The sequence below is a fragment of the Aquarana catesbeiana genome, linkage group LG09, assembly GCF_042186555.1.
Source record: "Aquarana catesbeiana isolate 2022-GZ linkage group LG09, ASM4218655v1, whole genome shotgun sequence".
NCBI lineage: Eukaryota > Metazoa > Chordata > Amphibia > Anura > Ranidae > Aquarana > Aquarana catesbeiana.
Genome location: NC_133332.1, coordinates 289,470,026 through 289,493,658, shown reverse-complemented (window position 1 = coordinate 289,493,658; position 23,633 = coordinate 289,470,026). Strand labels below are relative to the sequence as shown.

At 40.8% G+C, this 23,633-nt stretch overlaps 1 protein-coding gene across 3 annotated transcripts in view; it reads left to right on the top strand.

The window, feature by feature from the left end:
- Positions 1–23,633, top strand: part of IKBKG (inhibitor of nuclear factor kappa B kinase regulatory subunit gamma) — a 107,976-nt gene that overhangs the window by 66,028 nt on the left and 18,315 nt on the right. The window contains exons 4-7 of one of the 3 annotated variants that reach the window (XM_073600391.1): positions 1,733–2,022; positions 7,789–7,902; positions 12,502–12,561; positions 12,650–12,711. In XM_073600391.1, coding sequence (XP_073456492.1) covers positions 1,733–2,022; positions 7,789–7,902; positions 12,502–12,561; positions 12,650–12,711 — 526 coding nt within the window. Of the gene's footprint in view, positions 1–1,732; positions 2,023–7,788; positions 7,903–12,501; positions 12,574–12,649; positions 12,712–23,633 lie in introns of all 3 variants that reach the window. The other 2 variants (XM_073600390.1, XM_073600392.1) reach the window with 2 other exon arrangements.

Genomic DNA, 23,633 nt, shown 5'->3' with positions numbered 1-23,633 from the left:
CTCCAGAGATGGAACAATAATACTGTCACTTTATAAAACATTGGTTAGACCACATCTGGAGTACTCCGTCCAGTTCTGGTCACCAGTCCTCAGAAGGGATGTGCTGGAACTGGAGAGAGTCCAAAGAAGGGCAACAAAACTAATAAGGGGACTGGAGGATCTAAATTATGAGGAAAGACTGCAAACCCTAAACTTATTCTCACTGGAGAAAAGACACTTGAGAGGAGACATGATAGCGATTTACAAATACCTCAATGGTGATCCCAGCATTAGAAAAAACCTTTTCAGTCTCAAGGAGTGTAAGAGGACACGGGGCCACACATTGGAGGAGAATTGGTTTAACCTTAAACTGCAAAGGGGATTTTTCACTGTCAGGGCCATAGGGATGTGGCACTTTCTTCCACAGTTGGTGGTGGCTGCGGGCAGTATTGATAGTTTTAAGAGATTCCTAGATGTGCATCTTAAGGAACACAACATACAGGGATATGGGAAATAATTGTAGACACTGACACACGTACACCTACACAGGTTGAACTCTATGGACTATTGTCTTTATTCAACTTTACCTATGATACTAATGAAAGCTAAAGATAATTTTTAATACATTCTTTATTCATGAAAATTCTGAAATCAAATACAGCATATAGCAAACACCATACCATTGGTATGTAGTAGAAAATCAGCACAAAATGACATAATTGGTGTGACACAACACATCAGTAATAAAAGTAACAATACCAGACATTATTGATCTAGGGACTATCTGGTTGCCTAATGCACACGAGCGGACTTTCCGGCAGACTGGGTCCGGCGGACTGGACTCCGTCGGACAATTCGATCGTGTGTGGGCTCCAGCAGACTTTTTTTTCCCAAAAGTCCGATGGACCTAGAAATAAAACATGTTTCAAATCTTTCCGACGGACTCAAGTCCGGTCGAAAAATCCGCTCGTCTGTATGCTAGTCCGATGGACTAAAACCAACTCTAAGGCAGCTATTGGCTACTGGCTATCAACTTCCTTATTTTAGTCTGGTTGTACGTCATCCCGTACGAATCCGTTGGACTTTAGTGTGATCGTGTAGGCAAGTCAGTTCGATAGGAAAGTCTGTCGGACTAGTCCGGTCGAAAAGTCAGCTCGTGTGTACGCGGCATTAGAGGATCAGGAAGCAGTTTTCTCCATGTTGGAACAAATCGGACCATGCTTTTGCTACATCATTTCAGTGGATCATATAGGATACAGCACACCTATACATGTCAATTTCAGACTGGCTGTGGCTGTAAAGGTATATAAGCAAATACCACTGTTTATATGTGTATTTGGACTTGCACACTGCCAAGCGCAGGCCCTCTGTGCTTAGGGTCCATATAAATTGCATATATACTCATACAGCCACTGCTTCAGCCTGTCATTGATTTGCACAGGCAGTATGACCCTGACTAACCATAGGGTAGTTAAGGGGATGGGCTTTACACAGCCATATTCACATTGGCCTGGATGGACAAAGTGAGTCTCATTGACCAGGAAATCTGAGTAATTGCAAATTGACTGCTTGCATCCCCCAGTGGTTAATCAACAACATTTCTATAAATAACATATATAATAAGGGAAGAACAAGCACATGAAAGAAAACCTGTAAGTTGCATAAAAAATTTGCTTTACAGTAAACATGACAAAAATACACTATATATTTTCCTTTTAAATGTTCTGATTAGTTTCTTTTTTTTCTCCCCCAGTTGCCTTGGAACAGAGTAATGCAATGTTGCGGAAAAGTCACAGCGAGATGGTTGAGTTTCAGACTACGCAGAGGAGAGAGAGGGCATTCGTTACATACAAGTTCAACGAGGCCAAAATCCTTGTACAAAGACTGACAAATCAACGGGATTCTCTGCAAGTTCAACTTGAAGCAGCTAAAAAGCAGCTGGCTGAGGTGACATCTAGGGATGAACAAATTGCGACAACTGACGGAACTGCTATGGAGGAATCAGTCTGTCCTCAGATTGCTCAGAAGATAGTCTTTGAAGAGGTACTAAGGCCTTGTTTGCACCTCTTAGATTTAAGGCACATGTGGATTGCTATTCTTTTCTATAAAGCCCATTCACACCTCTGCACTGCTGTATTTGGGGGAAAAATAGTACAGGTGTGTTTTTGGCATATTAGACTTCAATGGCAGAGCATGAAGTTGCATATAACATTCATTTTTGCATATGACAAAAAGCTCCCATCCCCTAGCAACCAGTACTACATGTCCAAAAGAAACCGTACACATGAAAACACACTAAAAAGGCACATCAGTGCTCGTTAAATCATGCATCAAAAAAGCAGGAAAATGCAGACGCAAAGGTGTGAACCTATCCCAAACCCCCTCCCCCATTAACCTTACTGTGTAAATGCCGCTGATGTCTACATAAGCATGGAGGTAAGGTGTCCTTTCACTAGGGTGACATACATTCACTTCTGAGATGCTTCCTTCATGACAATTCTCTGTGAATAAAGAGAGGGGTGATGTGAGAGGGAAGATGTCTGAAAGATGTGTAGAGTGCCTTGATAAAGTATTCATACCCCTTGAAATTTTCCACATTTTGTCATGTTACAGCCAAAAACGGAATTGTATTTTATTGGGGTTGTATGTGGGGTTGTTATTGGGGTTGTATGTGATAGACCAACACAAAGTGATAGACCAACAAAAAGTCAGCCCCCCTGAGTCAATATTCTCTAGAACCACCTTTCTCTGCAATTACAGTTGCAAGTCTTTTTTGGGGATGTCTCTACCTGCTTTGAACATTTAGAGTGAATATTTTGCCCATTCTTTGCAAAATAGCTCAAGCTCTGACAGATTGGATGGAGAGCATCTGTGAACAGCAATTTTCAAGTCTTGCCACAGATTCTCAATTGGATTTAGGTCTGGACTTTGACTGGGCGATTCTAACACATTAAAGCGGGGGTCCACCTATCTATCGTTTTTTTTTTTTTTTGAGTTCATTCACAAACTTTTCTTCTCAGCATTACATACTCACATATTGTGTGTAATATGTCTGCCTATGTCAGATTTCGTCGGAAAGAATAACTTATATTATTCACTGCAGGCGGTTTCCATCTTCATTGTGGGCATTTGAAGCCTACAAGCATTTATTTCCTGGATGTGGTGAATGCTGTGCTCCCAGCATTCACCGCTCATTCCCGCACATGCTCAGTGGCATCCTGGGAAGCCTGAGACTAGCTCCCAGGAGTCTGGGAGAGGCTAGAAACACGCCTACTCCCACGGGAGGAGAACCAGGAAGTGCAAAGAAGAATAGAAAAATAAAAGGTAATTACGGCGATTTAAATTTTTTTAAATGGCATGTCAGCATCTAGGCAAGGAAGAGAATACATACAGATATTGTTCAAAATTTGTGTGGAACCCCGCTTTAATATGCTTTGATCTAAACCATTCCTTTGTAACTCTGGCTGTATGTTTAGGGTCGTCGTCCTGCTGGAAGGTGAACCTCCGCCCCAGTCTCGTCTTTTGCAGACTCCAACAGGTTTTCTTCTAGGATTGCCCTGTATTTGGCTCCATCCATCTTCCCATCAACTTTGACCAGCTTCCCTGTCCCCGCTGAAGAAAATCATCCCCACAACATGATGCTGCCACCACCATATTTCACGGTGGGGATGTTGTGTTCAGGGTGATGTGCAGTGTTAGTTTTCTGCCACACATAGCGTTTTTGGTTTAAGGCCAAAACATTTAATTTTGGTTCATCTGACCAGAGCACCATCTTCCACATGTTTGTTGTGTCCCCCACATGGCTTCTTGCAAACTGGACTTCCTATGGCTTTCTTTCAACAATGGCTTTCTTCTTACCACTCTTCCATAAAGGCCAGATTTGTGGAGTGCACGACTAATAGTTGTCCTGTGGACAGATTCTCCTATCTGAGCTGTGGATCTCTGAAGCTCCTCCAGAGTTACCATGGGCCTCTTGGCTGCTTCTCTGATTAATGCTCTCTTTGCCCGGCCTGTCAATTTAGGTGGATGACCATATCTTGGTAGGATTGCAGTTGTGCCATACTCTTTCCATTTTTGGATGATGGATTGAACAGTGCTCCATGAGATGTTCAAAGCTTGGGATATTTTTTTAAAACCTAACCCTGCTTTAAACTTCTCTACAACTTTTATCCCTGACCTATCTGGTGTGTTACTTTGGCCTTCATGATGCTGTTTGTTCACTAAGGTTCTCTAACAAACCTCTGAGGGTTTCACAGAACAGCTGTGTTTATACTGAGATTAAATTACACACAGGTGGACTCTATTTAGTAATTAGGTAACTTCTGAAGGAAATTGGTTCCACTAGATTGTAGTTAGGGGTATCCGAGTAAAGAGGGCTGTATACAAATGCAAGCAACACTTTTCAGATATTTATTTGTAAAAAAAAAATGTAAAACCATTTATCATTTTCCTTCCACTTCACAATTATGTGCCACTTTGTGTTGATCTATCATATAAAATACATTTAGGTTTTTGGTTGTAACATGACAAAATGTGGAAAATTTCAAGGAGTATGAATACTTTTTCAAGGCACTGTATCTAAACACTAGGAAAGTGACATTAGGGAAACCACAATTCATGGAGATTTTTGGAGGTGGCCTTCATATGGCATGCAGACATCAACGGCAAAGTTTCAAAAATGAAATGCAAGAGGTTTGCCTCCAACTGTATGTTCATCTTTTATTATATATAATCCTGCACCTTTCACATGAATAATGTCAACTAGGATATGATTGGTTGCTATAAATTTTATTTTAAAAAGGACCATTCATGTTGTGACAAGAATCTGAATGTTCATTCCTAAATTATTGTAATTGCACAGACTTATGAAAGATTTATATTTCCCCATTTATTTGGTTTTACTTAATTTGACAGCTAAGGTCTGATTGTTGCTGCTCAGTCAGTTGTCTGACCTCAAGCTCCTGAGTCTGCATAGCTGTATCAACACCACTCCAGAGCTTAGGTATTTGGTACTTGGTGTGCACATACACTGTTTTAAGCAGGTGTGAAAAATGCTGTAAATGAAAAATGCTTTCAGACATAGAATAGTTTATCTTTATCAATTAAGAAAATCATTAAAAAAAAGTGAACAGAAGAGAAATCCAAATCAAATCAAAATTTTCAAACTAGCATCAATTCTTCTTGGTACACTTGCACACAGTTTTTGAAGGAAGTTGGCAGGTAAGTTGTTCCAAACATCTTGGAGATCTAACCGCAGATCATCTCTGAACGTAGGCTGCTTCAAATCCTTCTGTCTCTTCATGTAATCCCAGACAGACTCGATGATGATGAGATCAGGGCTCTGTGGGGGCCAAACCATCACTTCCAGGACTCCTTGTACTTTACTCTGAAGATAATTCTTAATGACCTTGGCAGTATGTTTGGGGTTGTTGTTCTACTGCAGAATATATTTGGGGCCAATCACATGCCACCCTGATGGTATGGCATGATGGATAAGTACCGTATTTATTGGCGTATAACACACACTTTTCCCCCTGAAAATCAGGGGGAAATCGTGTGTGCCTGTTATATGCCGATCTCTGCTGCCTCGGAGTGGAAGGAAGTGACGAGCTGCATTACACACAGCCTGCTAGAGGCTGTAGATGGGCACTAAACAGGATGCAATAATGGGCATGTTAAAGGCTGCAGATGGGCATAGAGCAGGCTGCATTGATGGGCACCGGTGACACTACAGAGCACTGACCCTTATTTTAAAATTTAAGTTTTTTTTTTCTTCTGAAACTTCCCTCTTAAAGTGGTGCATGTTTTACGCCGATCAATACGGTCCAGACACTCATTTTTTTAATGCTCTCTAGCCCTTCATAAATAAACTTCCTCCTGCCACAGCCAAATATTTCAAATGTTGACTCATCAGTTTCAAGCACCTGCTGCCATTTTTCTGCACCCCAGTTCCTATGTTTGGTGCATACTTGGGTCGCTTAGCCTTGTTTCTGCACTGGAGGTATTGGCTACAATTCTTCCATGCAGACCATTTCTGGACAGACATCACCATATGGTAGACATTTGTCTCTGAGTCCCACTGGTTTTCACCAGTTCTGGGCAAATGGCACTGCTGGACATCTGCCGATATCAAAGGGAAGCAAGCATGATCTGCTGCATTAAGTTTCCTTGGTTGACCACTGCATCTACGGTCTTCAGCTTTGTTTGTTTCTCTGTGCTTCTTCAAAAGAGCTTGAATAGCACATCTGGAAACCCCAGTCTGCTTTGAAATCTTTTCATGGGAGGGACCTTTCTGTTGCAGTTCAGTGTTCAATCTTGCCATGGTGTATGACCTGTGACACGAAACTGTCTTACATAACCTCACCTTAGTAGCAGAGTTTGGCTGTTCCTCACCCACTTTTTAAGCCCCCTACACAGGTGTTTCTGTTAATGACTGTGTTTTAACATATATATGAAATTGATGGTCTAATGATCTGCTTGGTATAATTGGTTAATTATACACTTGTCTCTAATCCTGTGAAATCCCTGACTTTCTACAAGTGTAAGAATTTATGCTGGTTTAAAGACAAAGGGTACTCACACCAAATATTGATTTTGATTTTTCTTCTGGTCACTCACTCTGCATTTTGTAAATTGATAAAAATAAACCATTAAAATTATATATTTTTGAAAGCATTCTTCACACCTGGCTAAAACCTTTGCACAGTACTGTAGGTAGTGGGACATGAAATGTTTTATGTGCTTTTAGTCAGACGGCTGACAGGACATTGGTTGTCAGTGCAAAGTGGGTGGAGCTCTCAAATCTGACATTTAGCTTTGGATTCCTCTTTAAAGTGGTTAAGTGTAAATAAGAGGCAAATGTACATCTTTCATAGAGGAGGCTCGCACAAATTTAACCATTTGAAGAACCAATCTATACATTCTAACATATCCCCCAGTTATCACAGGTTCTCTTTAAAATATGCTTGATTTCCTGGAATGGCTTAAAGCTTTCTTTCATGCCTGCAGCGGCCTCTCTAAATCGGCCTATTTGCTTTTAATGCTTTTTTTTACCGCTTTCACATTTATATATAGTTAGTAGTTCTAGCATTCGTGGACGAGTACTTGTAAATAAGTGTCCCTATTACCCACATTCCCAATAGAAGCGTGTGACTTTTTCCCAAGTTTAGATTACCAAATGTTTATTGCTGTATCAGTGACAAGACAGGAAGTTGTAGTGAATCCCCCCCAGTGTGGACTCGGAGACTAGTTGCCTGTCTGTTTGGTCACCCGCTGGCTTTAACACTGAGTCACTCACCCAAAACAAGTACGGTATGCAGATTAAAATCAGAGTGGTGTGAGAAATCCTTATCTGAGTAACTCTTCTGGTCAGTGACTCCGTTTTGCAGCAAGAGGGCCAACATGACTGCAAATGCCAGCAATGCAGCCTCCAATTTTCTTACAACAGGTTTCATCTTTAGCAAAGTTTGCACTGAAGTTCTAGCTTCGTTCTAAACACTGATTGGCTGCTACACGCAAGCAATTTTCATTTCCACATTGGGGCCTTTTTAGATTTAGACTGTTTGTTTAGTATAGGTCTGTCTGTGTTCCCCAAGCATAGCTGGGCTTGTTGGCGAATATCATTGGTGTTGCAATCTATATATAGCTGCTTTTGATTTCCAAAATTCTGCTACAGATTCGAATGCTTGAATCCAGTTGCTAAGCACAACACAATCACCTTTCTATTGCATTAGAGCCTCCTGCATATTCTTTCCTGTGCCTGACCCCTTGGCTTGGCCCCTGCTTGACTGCTGTGCTGTATATCATTAGGCTAACAGCCCTGGGAGCTCTCTGTCCTCCTCCTGTGAAACGCTAACCCCCAGTATGTGTGAATCCATCAAAGAGTCAGCACGACATCACCAGGGGCCACCCCGAGCTGAGCAGGTGAGAGCTCCCTTCTTTTACTAAGTGAAGCCTCTTATAAGTGCTACAGATTGCAAGAGTGTTCAAAGGGAGAGATCATATTGTTATCTTGTAGTACAGCCCAATGCCAAATCAACACTTCACTGAACGCCTGTCCTTTATCAATGTTTTGCACTAGGGAGTGCTTAGCACTTGCCAGAAATGCGTATCTGGGGATGCACAGCCCGGTTTGTTGCTCTGGAAGAAGGTCCTTTTTATTATCTGCTCAGCTTAAACACACCAGAAGTTTTTATAAGTGGCTTTTCTGCTCTCTGTGGCACGATGAGTTTGTTACTTTAGTAGTGTTTTTTTTATTATTATTATTTATTTTTTTTTTTATAAATAGCCCGTTTGCCATCTTTCCCTGAAAGTTGTCCACATTTTAAAGCATACTTTAAAAAAAACGTTAAAGTTAAAGTTTTGGCGTTTTTTTTTTTTTCATCATTTTTAATTGTCGGCTTTTTTTTTACGCTCAGCTGTCAGCAGGTTTGTTAAGGACGAGGCAGCCGGCTTCCCGGCCCACTCCTTGGCAACCAGCTATTTGGCAAAATACAGCGTGGGGTCCCCTCAACCCCCACGCTGTTTTTTGACAATTATCACATGTGATGCCGCCAGCAAGACCCTGGTGGTAAATATTGCATGCTTTTTTACTCTCTGGTCTGTTTGTGAATTGGACTTAGCAGTTTTTAAAGCGATATTTATCGGCACTTTTTTTTTCCCAGTAAATACCGCATAATCGTTATATATACTTTTTGTTATGAATTGGACTTCATTTACCGCATGCGATAATTTATGCAAATGAGTAATATGATGCCCTTATCGCATGCGGTATACGTTAGTGGATTGACCCCAAATTAGGCTTTCTTATTTGCATGTTTGTTCCAGGTAATGGACAAAATTATTGAAGCACTAGGATAAACATGGTAGGAAACTAGCACTTCCAAAATATTGGGTGGCATTGTGGCAGCCTCCAGTTTTCTCTAACTTGGCCTATTCAGCACAGGTAATGCCAGTCAACACCCTGCGTGTATTGTATGTACAGGATATACTTTGTATATTCTCTTCAATGAAAGCCTCAAACCAGAACTCTAGCACACCTCTGAGTCCCACAATAGAATGCATGCTCCACTTTGTTAGTCACTGTGACATGTGTTGTGCTATATGGGATGCCAAGAGATCATTAAGGGGTTAGTATATGCTACTTGCTTTGAACTAAACAAGGCTCCTTGTGAAAGCCCAAATTAGGATTAATATATGGAGTGCTCGCTCCTTGGTTTGGGGAGAAGGGGGTCTTCAGAAACAGAGGACAAAGGTATGCACAAGAGCCTTTCCTGCAATTAGTTTGAAGTGCACATTTGGCATTTTTTAACTCCTAGATTCAAGCATAGGGTTCTTATAGAGGCAAAGGGGGCATTCACTTTACACAGGTTGTAATCATTTGTGTAATGGCATTGGAAAGAAGGATTTGTATTTACATCTATTAAGCTCTGAGATTTATGCAGCCTGCCAGACACCACAGCCACCCTGGTGATCTAAATTCCCTCTGCTGCAGCATGTTCCTTGTCTGCACCGGTGCATGCAGCTCACATGCTTGGCTTCTAGTGCTTTCCCTCTTTCTTCCAGTCTCAAGTGCTGTTTTTCAAGACATTACAAGAATCTGATACCGAGTCAAATACTAGTACTTACATTACTTGCATGTAAAATGTAGTTATAGTGTTACCTAAAAGTAACTAATATGTTAAAGGGAAGTCATAGCAAATGTCCACCAATCAATTTTAATCTTTCTCTAAGTAAAGCAATGAAAAAAGGCATCTAGTTGCAATGGGACACTGCCCTTGGGTGACGGACCTATGCCCTTGGGTGATGGATGTCTTCTGTCTACTGAGAGCCGCTTACCTTTTTTTTTTTTTTTCCCTCAAGAATCTTCTATTAATATTCTTGGCTACAGTATGGCCGCTTTAACTCCTCCATCTCTGCAGCTTTCCTGATAGGGTAACTTTTTGGATAAGCTTTGGGGGATGGGACCAGACCATGCCTGGAAGAAGATGTTGTCGTGCCTGTAACGTTGCATTGTATTCTGGATCCTGCGTGGGTGCTGACCTCGGCATGTAGTGCATATCATTGAGGTAGCCGCAGGGTGCTATACAGGTCCAGGGTTGTGGTCCATCTGCAGTGGAGCTCAGTCCCTGAAGATCCCTTTGAGGGTATGTCCTTTTTGGATCTCTCTCCAATTGGCCCTAGTACTGGTTGCCCTGACCACTGCCTCCAGTCCAATGTTCCTGCCTTGATTTGAGTAGTTTATTTACTGTGTTGCCCATATCTCAGATGGATTGCTTTTAGACATTCTATGGTTAAGACTGAGATCCTGTGTACAATTATCAAAATTGGGTATTTGAATGCTAATCCTTTTCTTGGAGTACAGTACAGGACACAGGTTCCCCCCCCTTCCTTTTTTTTTTTTTTTTTTTTATCTCTCTATTGCTTGCTATAAAACTGAGGCTTGCCGAAAGTGGTAGGGGGTTATATAGGTGATGTCCCTGGAGCATCGTGGGTGTCCAGTTGCTTGAAGGAGGCTGCATATAATCCATGACTAAGCCCCGGTTCACACAGGGGCGGCACGACTTGCAGGTCGCCTCAGCGAGGCGACCTGCAAACTACTTCCGAGGCGACTTGCAAAACGACTTCTGCATAGAAGTCTATGCAAGTCGCCCCCAAAGTAGTACAGGAACCTTTTTCTAAGTCGGAGCGACTTGCGTCGCTCCTATTAGAACGGTTCCGTAGCACAGAACGGGAGGCGACTTGTCAGGCGACTAGGTCGCCTGACAAGTCGCCCCTGTGTGAACCGGCACTAAGACTAAAGATCTTGTGTCATGTACAGTACTCCAAGGAAAGAATTTTAGAGGTAAGTCCAAATCTTATTATTCCACCTGAAATTTGTGTGAGAGGCTTGTTGAGGCCTCTTAAAGCGGAGATCCACCCAAAAGTGGAACTTCCGCTTTAAAAAGACTCCACACCCCCTTCTATGCCACATTTGGCATGTCGGTCTTCTGGGACACGTCGCAGGTCCCAGAAGATTGCCCGGTCATTGAGGAGGCACAGCGCGACTCACGCATGCGCAGTGCGCCCCCAGCTGTCGACCCTTCACAGCCGGGTGCCCACAATTGTGATGCTGGAGAGAACTGAGGGGGAGAATCGAGGGTTCGGGTGGCCGCATTGCTGGATCATGGGACAGGTGAGTGTGTGTTTATTAACGGTCAGTAGCTACACTTTTTGTAGCTGCTAACTTTTAATAAACACAGAAACAGCTGGAACTTATCTTTAAGGTCTAAAGATGGCCATAGATAGGTAGAATGTTCCACAAAAATGCGTAGGAAAAGAATGTTCTAAGAAAGTTTTGTTTTCGATTAGTGGCCAGAAAAAATAAATGCGCAGGATGGAAAACCTTATCTCAAACAGATTTCTAACATTATATGTGATTTATCCCAAAATCAAATGATGAACGCAAAACACAATCTTTTGAACAACATTCAATATGTACAAATTTTCTTTAGGCATTTCTTATTTTCTTTAGACTTTTTCTAAGACGTTTTGTTTGAAATTCTATCCATCTATCGCCAGCTTAACAGTACTGCTTTCACAAATACCTGATTTTGCTGCTAAGTGTGCATAACAGCATCAAATAATAGAATTCCCTAATTAATAGGAGAAAAAAAATTGTTGAGGCCATTTGGACCGCTGGGACATAAACTGGGTGCGAGTGCAGCGACCTCTGTCCTTCTCTAGCTGCCCTGGCTGAGCTCAGATAGTAGTGAACGTTCTGAGCCATTCAGACTGTTCTCTCCTTCTCTAAGAGCGAGAGCTTACTGTGCACATGCGCAGTTTGAGCAACCACTGCGGGTTGCAAAATTGAAGTGTCCCGCCCATCCTACAAAAAGCAGGACAGAGGTGAATCAAAGGGCCAGCGGCTTTCGTGGAGAGCCCCCCCACAGCTGCATGTGCAACAGGAGGAGCGCTGGTATGTATTATTCAAAAGATATCAAATTGCATAGGATTTTTTCTAGGGGGAATGTTGCTAAAGGTGAACTTGCTCTTTAATTCATTCTTGCATGTTTGTAGAAAGATCTTCAGTTTAGATGGTTGGCTTCCTTCTAATATCTGTAGCCAGCGCACAGTGTATGGAAATAAAACCCCCAATTCAGTACATTCCTGCAATACATGTACATGGAGAAATGTGTATTTGTTGCAAAGATATACCGCATGATTTTTTTTTCTTTATTTTGCATAAGCCCTTTGGCGATTGGTTCTTTTTAAAAGATTCATCAGGTAAATTCTAGAATTGCTGCATATTTCCCAGAAACCCGGTTGCAGCAGAAAGGAAAAGGTTTTGTATCGCACTCCATGGTGTATAGAGAATCATACATTTCACTTTATTTTTTATTAAAGATTCTTTTTTTACTGCGCATAGTGAAAATATGTAAGTAAATTTTGCATTGCTTTCTGTTTTGTCACTGTTCTGTTAACCATTTGCATTCGATATCATTTTATGTAACCGTGTTTATTTTTTGTCCTCTCTTGTCACAGGGTGATCTCTTAAAGGAAAGTGAAAAGAATCGACTGTTTGGGCTTCCAACTAAAGACTGGGTCAGGATTCGGGTGAGGGATTGGCAGATCAGTGGGCTGTTCAGCATTTTCCTTGTTTATATTTACTGACTGTTTGTGTTGTTTGCAGGAGGAACCCGCTGTCCGGAAGGCGGTTACAGAAATAGAAGTCCTGCAAGGTACAAATGAATGGTGAGTTGATAGGGTGAGGGGAGAACTACTATGCGTGTGCGGGACACACACTTTCAAATATGAATTTGATCTTTTAAGTCCACAATATTCACCAGCTGCTCTGGAGTGTGAAATCCTACCCGATCTGACAGATGAAATTCTAATTATTTGTGGACAGCTGAGCTAGGTAGATTTTTTTTTTTTTTGCCCACTGATTTAGGTAGCTATAGTAATGGTCAGATCTTGACATATTTGGGTGAGCCAGGTGGGTTCTGGTCACCAAGACTGTTAAGGGGACACTGGAAACAAAATGCTAAGCAACCATAAACCATTAGGTAGACAGGTCAGAAGTGTCACTCCCTATTGGTGGGTGGAATAGGGAAAGATGGGGGGGAGGGTTATGCCAGGTGATAAGCAGGTTCCCATGTTACAAACAACCATTGGAAATGGTACTATTTGTACTAAAATAAAAAAAATGTGTAAAATGTAACCATGAATTCAAGTTTTTGTTCACCAATGTCAGAAGTCTGCCAAGCAAAATAGGTGAATTGGAAACTTTGGTGCATGAAGAGAACTGATTTAATTGGTATTGCAGAATCTTGGCTTCATTCTTCACATGACTGGGCTATTAATATTCCTGGCTATGCTCCCTTTTGCAAAGACAGGATAAAACGGAGGGGTGGTGGCATCTGTGTGAAAGAGGACCCAGTTGATGGGGAGTGTGATGAGGCTGAAGCATTTTGGGTGGAACTGCACATGGGTGTGCATACTACAAAGTTAATCACTGGAGTTTGTTATAGACCCGCCCCCCAGTGTTAATGAGGAGGTGGAGACTCATCTCCTTGCACATATAGAAAGAGCTGCAAGGGCTGGGACAGTGAGAATTCGGGCTGAAACAGCTAATAAATTAATTGACAAAAAATCGATTATGAAATTAATCGATTACTATTTTCATAATCAATTAATCAGCCAGTAACATAATGGGGTTAAAAAAAACTAAAATTAGCCCTTTATAGTACAAAAAGAGCAAATAATTGCTACTGTAAATATTACTTTCACAGTTCTACAGTAAAAAATTAACCCCTTACAGTAGTGATTATCTGCTTTTTTTGTACTATAAAGAGCTAATTTTAGTTTTTTTTTTCGTAACCCCATTATGTTACTAAACGTCTTAGACCTGGTTCACACCTATGTGTTTTTTGGTGCTTTTTGCAGAAACTCACTACAGTTCATTTACATGGTTTCCTATGGGACACGTTCACATCTATGCTTTTTTCAGCTGCTGCGTATTTGGAAACGTTCAGGGACTTTTTTTAATGCAATTTGATGCTTTTTTGTTCAATATACTTCAGTGGAGAAGCTGCAGAAAGGCATGTAATGCGTTTTTGCAACAATTGTGTTTTTTAACCTGCCCAACAACAAAACAAATTGGCCAAAAAAAATAGCAAAAATGCAAATTGCAGCAAAAGCACGTGCGCAAAAATCAAAATACACAGCAAAAAGCACTGCAGAAACAGATCAAAAGCAAACTACATAGGTGTGTACTGAGCCTTATGCTGGCCACACGGATCAATTTTCAGACGAAAAATCTTTGTACATTCGCTGAATGAAAGAATGTTGTTTGAAATTTTCACTTGTTTTTAACATTTTGTTATTAAAATTAATGTCATTTCTGAACGAAAACCACATACACTGTCTGAAAATTCCTTTGACCAAGAAGTTTTCCATTTCCAAATTTTACGGTCACTGTGGTTGAAAATAAACGTCGATTTGACCCCACTAACGATTAGAAAAATGAAATTTTTTTTTTTTTGAAGGAAGACATTTTTTTTTTTTTTAAATAAAAAAATTTGATCTCTGAGTCTGATAATTACCAGATTCACCCTTTAATAGTATATACAGTATATCTCTCCTCTAATAGTTTATACAGTATATCTCTTCTAATAGTATATACATGAAATCTCTTCTAATAGTATATACAGTATATCTCTTCTACTAGTATATACAGTATATCTCCTCTAATAGTATATCTCTTCTGTCTGTTATTCTCAGAGTGGATTAGATATTTTGCTCTCTAACCATATAGTTGGTTATTTATATTTACCACTGCATCGAGATATTTAAGAATAAATTGCCTTTTTTTAAAACTTTACATATTAACTAAATTATACACCACACTTTTTTTTAAGGTTATTAACCGATTAATTGAAACTGTATCCGGCCAGCTAATCGATTCTGAAAATAATTATTAGTTGCAGCCCTAGTGAGAATAATGGGAGATTTTAACTACCCCAGAAATTGATTGAAGTAATTGCACTGCAGGAACAGTTTAAGGGCAAAAATGTATAAACCTACTACAAGACAATTTTATGGTTCAGTTCATAGAGGCACTGACTATTAATGATTCTCTGCTGGATCTGGTAATCTCAAACCATTCAGAGATTATTACTAGGATTGTCCCGATACCGAGCATTTGCCCGAGTACTTTGTACTCGGGCAAATTCTCCAATGCTTGATTTGATACCTGGACAGTCAGGGGTGATCGGTGCGGCGCTGGGGAGGAGTTACAATCACCGATCTCCCTGTATACATTTCAATAAAGCAGCTGACAGCCGCTTCTCCTCCTCTCCCGCGGCTTTATTGAAATGTATGCAGTGAGTTGACTGTGTGTCAACTCACTGCAAAGTATATTCCCATGGGCAATAAGTTTAACCACTTCCAGCCCACGGACGTCATATGACATCCTGTGCTTTGGGCGGGTATATCTGAATGATGCCTGTAGTTACAGACATCATTCAGATATTGCCGGTTTCAGCCGGCGAATCTCTACACCATAGGAACGATCATAGCGGCCGTTCCGCCGCTTGATCGTTCCTATGGGAGGCGAGAGGGGACGTCTCCCGCCGCCCTCCGGTGCTTGTACATCATAGAGATTTCCGGAGTCTCTATGATCGTCGGAGGCCGGGCGCGATGTTATAACGTCACGCCCGGCCTCACCATTCAAAAAAACGGCGCCGCTTCGGCTGGGAAGGTGCGATCGTTTTATTTTTATTTTTTTATTTCAGGCTTCCCAGCCTAGTGGTGAGATATGGGGTCTTATTGACCCCATATCTCACTATTAAGAGCACCTGACATGTCATATTTCTATTACAAGGGATGTTTACATTCCTTGTAATAGGAATAAAAGTGATCAATTTTTTTTTTTTTTTCAAAAAAGTGTCAAAATAAAAAAAATAAAATATAATTAACAATAAAAAAAAAAAATTTTTTTAAAGCGCCGCTGTCCCCGTGTGCTCGCACGCAGTAGCGAACGCATACGTAAGTCCCGCCCACATATGAAAACGGTGTTCAAACTATACATGTGAGGTATCGCCACGAACGTTGGAGCGAGAGCAATAATTTTGGCCCTAGACCTCCTCTGTAACTCAAAACATGTAACCAGTAAAAAAATTTCAAACGTCGCCTATGGGGATTTTTAAGTACCGAACATTAGCGCCATTCCACGAGCGTGTGCAATTTTGAAGCGTGACATGTTAGGTATCTATTTACTCGGCGTAACTTCATCTTTCACAAAATGCAAAAACATTGGGCTAATTTTACTGTTTTGTTTTTTTTTAAAACACAAAACAGTTTTTTTCCCAAAAAAAACGCGTTCGAAAAATTCCTGCGCAAATACTGTGTGAGATAAAAAGTTGCAACAACCGCCATTGTATTCTCTAGGGTCTTTGCTAAAAAAACATATAATGTTTGGGGGTTCTATGTAATTTTCTAGCAAAAAAATGATGATTTTTACATGTAGGAGAGAAATGTCAGAATTAGCCCGGTATTGAAGTGGTTAAAGGCTAAAAAATAAAACCTGTGTGGCTCGTGGCCAAAGTTTAAAAAGCTATAAATAATAGAAAAAGAGCTTTAAAAAAATATAAAAATAAAGGAACACTATCATCGTTTAATTGTTACAAATAATATAACAGAATATGTAAAAAGGAAATTAATGCCGCAAAAATTTTAAAGCATACAACAGATTGCAAAAGATAGGACAAACCAAAAAATTCTTCAAATATATGAATAGTACAAAGGTCAGGTCTGAGCATGTAGGCACTTTACAAAATAATCTGGAGTGAGTGACTGAGGACAAAGAGAAGGCAAATTTTTTTAACCACTTGCCGACCAGCCACCGTCATTATACTGTGGCAGGTCTGCTCCTTCCCGCGAATCGCCAGAGCTGTACGTCAGCTCTTTTAAGAGCTATAGCAGGCATGTGCGGTGGGTTACCCGATACATGTGGCCAGCGGCCGCGATTTCCGCCAGCCACCTGGCACCTCTCTGAAAAGAGAGCCAGAACAGGGATCTGTCAATGTAAACAGACAGATCCCCATTCTGACTGGAGGAAAGAGATGTGCTGTTCCTAGTGATTAGGAACTGCTATCTCTAACCTCCTCCAGTCAGTCCCATCCCCCCACAGTTACAAACACCTCCCTAGGACACATTTAACCCCTTGATCGACCTCTAGTGTTAACCCCTTCCCTGCCAGTGACATTTACACAGTAATCAGTGCATTTTTATAGCACTGATTGTTGTATAAATGTCAATGGTCCCAAAAAAGTGTCAAAAGTGTTCGATCTGTCCGCCGCAATGTTGCAGTCCCGCTAAAAATCGCAGATCTTTGCCATTCCTAGTAAAAAAAAAAAAATAGTAAAAATTCCATAAAATATATCCCGTTTTCTAGACACTATAACCAAAGAATATATATTTGCCTAAACTGATGAAGAAATTTGTTTTTTTACACATTTTTTGGCATATTTATAATAGCAAAAAGTAAAAAATATTTTTTTTTTTGTTTTGTTTTTTTTTTAATTGTCGCTCTTTTTTTTGTTCGTAGCGCAAAAAATAAAAACTGCAGAGGTGTTTAACTACCACCAAACGAAAGCTCTATTTGTGGGAAAAAAAGGACGTACATTTTTTTTGGGTACAGCGTCGCACGACGTGTAATTGTCAGTTAAGGCGACGCAGTGCCGTATTGCAATAAATGGCCTGGTCATTAAGAGGGAAGATCTTCTGGTCTGTAAGTGGTTAAATACTTTCTTCAGCTCTGTGTATACAGGAGCATGGTTGAGCTCATGTTCATAATGGGGATGGTATTGACACAGCCCCAAATGATCCACTATGACTCAAAAGTGAGATGGTCCAGAAATATTTAGACAGAATGAAGGTGAATAAAGCACCTGGACCAGATGGCATCCACCCACGGATCCTAAAAGTATTGAGCTCTGTAATTTCAAAGCCATTGTTAGGGACACTTTAATGACTTGAATAGTACCACTGGATTATTGTAAGGTCAATGTGGTGCCTATATTTAAAAAGGGATCAAAGTCTTTACCAAGTAACTATAGACCTGTTAGTTTAACTTCTATAGTCTGGAAGATACTGGAGAGTTGGTTTTGTGAAAGACAGAAGTTGTCAAACAAACCTGATTTATTTTTATGAGGAGGGAAGTAAAACCTTGGACAGGGGGGTGGCTGTGGACGTGGTATACCTGGACGGCTAATGTGTAAGGTAAAGTCTACAGGCTTGGAAATATCAGTTTGTAAATGGATAGAAAACTGGCTAAAAGACAGATATCAGAGAGTCGTGGTTAACCACTTCAGCCCCGGAAGGATTTGCCCCCCTAATGACAAGGCCATTTTTTGCAATACGGCACTGCGTCGCTTTAACTGACAATTGCGCGGCCGTGCGACGTTGTACCCAAACAAAATTGACGTCCTTTTCCCACAAATAAAGCTTTCTTTTGGTGGTATTTGATCACCTCTGCGGTTTTTATTTTTTGCTCAATAAACAAAAAAAGAGCGACAATTAAAAAAAAAAAAACCTAACTTTTTTACTTTTTACTATAATAAATATCCAAAAAAATTTAAAAAACGAATTTCTTCATCAGTTTAGAACAATGTGTATTCTTCTTCATATTTTTGGTAAAAAAAAAATCGCAGTAAGCATATATTGATTGGTTTGTGCAAAAGTTATAGCGTCTACAAAATAGGGAATAGATCTATGGCATTTTTATTTACATATATATTTTTTTTTTTTTTTTTTACTAGTAATGGTGGCGATCTGCAATTTTTAGCGGGACTGCAACATTGCAGCTGACAGATCGGACACTTTTAAACTTTTTTGGGACCACTGACATTTATACAGCGATTAGTGCTATAAAAATGCACTGATTACTGTATAAATGTCACTGGCAGGGAAGGGGTTAACACTAGGGGGCGATCAAGGGGTCAAGTGTGTTCCCTAGGTGTGTTTCTAACTGTAAGGGCATGAGACTGACTAGAGGAGGAGCCAGATCGCTGTTTCTACTTAGTAGGAACACATGATCTGTCTCTCCTCCCCTGTCAAAACAGGGATTTATGTGTTTACACACACAAATCGCTGTTCTGGCTCTCGACCCCGCGATCGCCTGCTATGGCTCTTAAAGGAGCCGCCATACATATACAGTGATTCATGCAGGAGAGCCAACCTGCCACCATATATGTTTGTGAGCCGGTTGGGAAGTGGTTAATGATTCTTACTCTGAATGTTCTAAGGTTATCAGTGGTGTACCCCAAGGTTCAGTGTTGGGACCCTTACTTTATAATATATTTTTAATATAGTTATAAATGATATAGGGTCTGGGATTAAAATGACCATTTCAGTGTTTGCGGATGACACCAAGCTTTGCAGTGGAATAAAGTCCTTACAGGGTGTCTCCAACTTACAAGCTGACCTTAACCCTTTTGCTGCCAGGCCCTGTACTCCATTTTGTACACTCAGGTGGCCAGACCATTTTTGTGATTTTTTTTTTTTTTCCTTTGCTTTTTTATTTTTCACTTAAAGCTTTCAGAGTTTGTAAAAGACACCCAAACCATATATTTTCTGAAAGCACATGATCAGTTGAATAAACAGAAGGGGCTTGCGTAAATGTTTATCAAACCAATATATTTGCAAAAAACACACTAAAACCATTATTGGCAGATTAAAAAAGCAAATTTTCCAAAATTCATACTCAATATAAAAGCTTGACCTGTATTGAGTTAATAACAAATATTTGTAACTTTTAAATTGCGCCTTTTTAGGAAATGGTGAAAATTTAAAAGTGTAAATATCCAAATTTCTCTACAAATCTGAAGGTTTTCATTTTTCCCTTACAGCTTCCGGAATTTGTGAAAGACCCCCAAAACCATATATTTTCTGAAAGCATATATATTTGCAAAAAATACACTAAAACCATTATTAGCAGATAAAAACACAGCTAATTTTCCAAAATTCCTGCTAGATCCATTCTAAATATAAAAGCTTTACCTGTATGGAGTTAATAAATAACAAATATTTGTGAATTTTAAATTGCGCCTTTTTGCAAAATGGTGAAAATCGAACGTACCCAAAATTTTCTCTAAAAATCTGAAGATTTAAATTTTTCACTTACAGTATTCAGAATTTGTGAAAGACACCCCAAACCATATATTTTCTGAAAGCATAGGACCAGTAAAGTAAAAGAAAGATGCTATTGATTTTTAAGGCCCCACAATATTTGCACAAATGTTTACCAAAGCAATATTTTCACTAAAAATACGCTAAAATCATTATTTTTATAGATACAAACACAGCAAATTTTACAAAATTCTTGCTAAATTCCTATTCCTATTAAATATAAAAGCTTAACCTGTATTGAGTTAATAAATGACAAATATTTGTAAATTTTAAATTGCGCATTTTTGAGAAACAGTGAAAATGAGGGGTACGCAAAAGTTGGAGGTTTTCCTTTTTCACTTACAGCTTTCAGAATTTGTAAAAGACCCCCCAAACCATACATTTTCTGAAAGCACATGGCAAAGTAGAATAAAAAGAAGGCGCTACTAATTTTTAAGGCAGCACGATATTTGCGCAAATGTTTATCAAAACAATATTTTCGAATACAAGAATATATATAAGAATACACTAAAATCAGTAAGGGTCCACATAAACACAACATAACTTACAAAATTCCTGCTAAATTGCTACTAAAGCATCGTTCACATGTGGCATACTAAAGTGTACGCCCATGGGGGGCCATGTTTACCTTCACAGGGATGCACAGGTGTTCCATGCATCCCCGTACAGGCAGTCCCATTTATGTAAATTGGGATGCAACGGCTGCACAGGCATAGCTGCTGTTCCCAATCTGACATCCCTGTGGATACATAACCCCGAACGCAGACAGTGTGACCTCAGGGACATGCATGTGGACCTACATGGGTGTAAAATTGGGAGCAATGGCTCTGTTCGTGCAGGTGCTACATCCCAAATGACATCAATGGGACTGCCTGCACAGAGATGCATGGAACACCTGTGCATCCCTGTAAAGGTATGCTGTGTATGCCCGGTGTGAACAAGGCCTTAGGCCCCTATCACGCAAGCACACCGATCGGGTCTGCCTTTTTTAGGCTGGCCCAATCGTACCACCCATTGTTATCTATGGAGAGACTGATGTAAATGGACATGTGTCTGTTTACACCCACCCGCATCTGATCCAGTCTGCTAAAAACAGAGGGATGGGGATTCCATTCCCCATCCATCTAGCAGATCGGATCAGATGGTATCTGATGGAACTGGACAGGTGGTCCGTTTCCATCCGACCGCCCTATGGAGAATAGTGGGCTGTGTCCGCTTTGCATCAGTGGAGCGGACCTGTCATCGCTGAGCAGGCAGATATGCTTGACAGGCCGCTCCATGTGAAAGGGGGCTTACCAGCATCCGCCGTTCCATTAGGGATGCAGGGATGCCAGACTCATACATTTGTATGAGTTTTTTTTTTTTCAAGCCACATGATTGGAGCCTGAGGCTCTAATTGGCTTGAAAAAGGTTGGGCTCGGGGCGCAGAGCATTGAACCCGACCCCCACCCACTTGTGACAATAGTGAATTAATATTCGCTATTTTCTTCTGGCTTTTCCCGAGGAAGCCGAGAAGGGGTGAGTGTGGGGGGAGACTGTCACCGTGGAGGGGTGAGAGCAGGGGGTGGGGGGTGTCACTGTGCGGGCAAACTTGGAGGGGGGGTTGCCGTCCCCCAAAAAAGTCACTGGGTCTCGCTATTTTAATTTTTGTTTTGTTTTTCCTTTTTACATTCTTTTACAATTATATTCTTTAAATTTTTCTCTTTTTTTTTTGCGTTTTTTTTATTTTTTGGGAGGGTCTTTTGTCTAAACAGACCCCATATCTCTTTTTTTGAGACAGAGAAAGTCTTTGCAGCACTTTACTTGAATGAATAAGGAATCTGTATAGAGATTCCTCATTTATTCATAAAATGACAGTCTGTTACATATTAACAATCGCGGTTACTTTATATCAGCTGTCAGTGTCAGAGGGAGGTCTGGGAGCGATCTGTAGTGATCACTGCCTGCGCCCTCTCTACTACAGGGGGGAGTTTGGTAAACGCATGTTTATCAAGTCCCAACTTTACCCGCACCGCTCTCCAACCCCCCCCCCCCCGAGCTACCCAGCCTGACAGATCACGGAGAGCAGTGGAGGGAGAAGCTGCAGGCAGACGGAGGGGAAGGAGGGATGCCGCTCGAACAGGGGTTGCGGGGGCAGTTGGGGAGCTGAGTGATGGGGGGCACACATCTGGATCCCCCCCAAGCCCCATGCAGCACCTGAAGCCAAAGTTCTTTCTTGTATTAAGAGAGGTATGGACTGCAGAGAGAGATATCATTCTGCCCCTGTTCAAATTATTAGTAAGACCTCATCTGGAATATGCAGTTCACAAAAAGGATATCAGGGAACTGGAGAAAGTGCAGAGAAGGGCAACCAAACTGATAAGAGGCATGGAGGAGCTCAGCTATGAGGAAAGATTAGAGGAACTGAATGTATTCTCACTTGAGAAGAGATTAAGGGGGATATGATCAACACGTACAAATACATAAGGGGTCCATATACTGAACTTGGTGTTCAGTTATTCACTTTAAGGTCCTCACAGAGGACAAGGGGACTCTTTTCCTCCAGATACTTAATCCCCAAATACGGAAAGGCTTCTTCACAGTAAGAGCTATACAAAACGTGGAATAGAGTTGGTTCTGTCCAGCTCAGTAGATTTAAAACAGGTCTGGATTCTTTCCTAAATGTACATAATATAAGTGGATACTAACATTTATAGGTAAAGTTGATCCAGAGAATATCCGATTTACTCTTGGGAGATCAGAAAGGAATTCTTTCCCCTGCTGTAGCAAATTGAAACAAGCTTTGCTGTGTTTTTTTGCCTTCCTCTGGATCAACTGTGGGTAAAGGATTGTGTCTATAGGATTGTATAATTTTTTTTTCTCCCCTTTTAGTGGTTGTACTAGATGGACTTATGTTTTTTTTTTTTCAACCAGACTGTGTAACTATATAAAAACATAATCTGGCAGTGTAACTGACTGTGTTTAGTGAATAAATTTTTTTTTTTGTTCCTCTGCTTGAATTTGGCTCCAAAGTTACGTTTTTGTCTGCCTCATGGGTAATGGCAGCTTTTGCATCATTGGCTAAGAGCTCTGATCGGAGCTGATTGGCAGACCTTTTTAAGTTGTGCCCCTTCAGGATAAGCCGGCCTGGTTGCAGTACACACAGCCAGAATGTTGGCCAGTTTCTATTAAATTGGGCGATGCCACCCGATATTCAGGCCGTGTGTACTAGGCTTAAAGGGGTTGTAAAGTCTCAAGGTCTTTCACTTTAATGCATTCTATGTATTAAGGTGAAAAACCACCTGTGCTGCAGCTGCCCCCAGAGCCCCCCCCCCTTTTTCTTACCTGAACCCGTCTGTTCCAGCGACGAGCATGAGCCCTGCAGCTCCAGCCGTTGTCTCCTTCCTCATTGGATAGATTGATAGCAGCAGGAGCCATTGGCTCCCGCTGCTGTCAATCAAATCCAGTTCAGCAGGGGGCCGGGGCCGAGTCCTGCTGTGTCG